Genomic DNA, 936 nt, shown 5'->3' with positions numbered 1-936 from the left:
GTTGATGACCAACACACTGACTGGTCTCTTGCGTCCGCTTCTCCCTTCTGCCAAGCAGCCCTGATCGTCTCTGCGGTTGGGATAAGCTCGTCAAGGTATGGTCTCTTGATAACGGCAAGCTCCGTATCAACCTCGCCGGCCACACTGGCGTCCTCAACAATGTGACCATCTCCCCTGATGGATCCCTCTGCGCTTCCGGTGGTAAAGATGGTGTTGCTATGTTGTGGGATGTCAACGAAGGCAAGCATTTATACTCCCTCGATGCCAACAGCAGCATCAACGCCCTCTGCTTCTCCCCCAAGAACTACTGGCTTTGTGCTGCTACTGATGCCGGTGTCAAGGTGTGGGATCTCGAGACTAAGAACGTCCTCGAGGAGATCACTCCCCCGGCTGAGTATAAGTCGCCTCTCCCTTGGGTTGTCTCCATCTCGTGGTCTGCTGATGGCAACACTCTCTTTGCTGGTAGCACTGATGGCAACATCTATGTCTACGAGATCGCCAGATCGTAAAGATAAAGAATCGTCTTGGCGGCGGCGGCGCGTCGTCGGCGTCTGAGGTATTCTGTGAGGAGGCTGTTTGGAGTGGCCAGTTTCCAGTGAGCCAGGGTTCTTTCCATCGGTGGTGTTTTGATCAATTTGAAAGGAGTCCGTACGCAACACGTGTTTATCATGATTAATCACATCATGTATCCCGGAAGGATAGCTTTCCTTTTTGCAGTCGAGAGTTGTTGTAGATGTAGTTGCATGATGGCATCCCTGCGTGGAACTACTAGTACTCGCCGATATTGAGTGTTTCACTGACCTTGAGGAGTGCACGATAGGAGACGATCCTCAGCAGAGTCGGAATTACCACTACCGATGCTACCTCTGATATCCTTACTGATGGCAGAGTGCACTCGAAGGGACTTTAATACTAGGTCTCCGTAACGGAGGGGCG

General features: G+C 51.9%; 1 protein-coding gene across 1 annotated transcript; it reads left to right on the top strand.

Annotated features, from left to right (window-relative positions):
* Positions 1-95: 95 nt before the first annotated feature.
* Positions 96-509, top strand: Pmar_PMAR019765 (regulatory protein, putative; the record flags this gene model as incomplete). Its single annotated transcript, XM_002774877.1, has 1 exon — positions 96-509. A coding segment is annotated over one exon (414 nt), but the record flags the coding sequence as incomplete, so codon positions are not given.
* Between the last annotated feature and the right edge of the window lie 427 nt (positions 510-936).

This window comes from Perkinsus marinus, assembly GCF_000006405.1.
Source record: "Perkinsus marinus ATCC 50983 genomic scaffold scf_1104296957182, whole genome shotgun sequence".
NCBI lineage: Eukaryota > Perkinsozoa > Perkinsida > Perkinsidae > Perkinsus > Perkinsus marinus.
The sequence above is the reverse complement of the archived record's forward strand: the minus strand, read 5'-3'. Positions and strand labels throughout refer to the sequence as shown.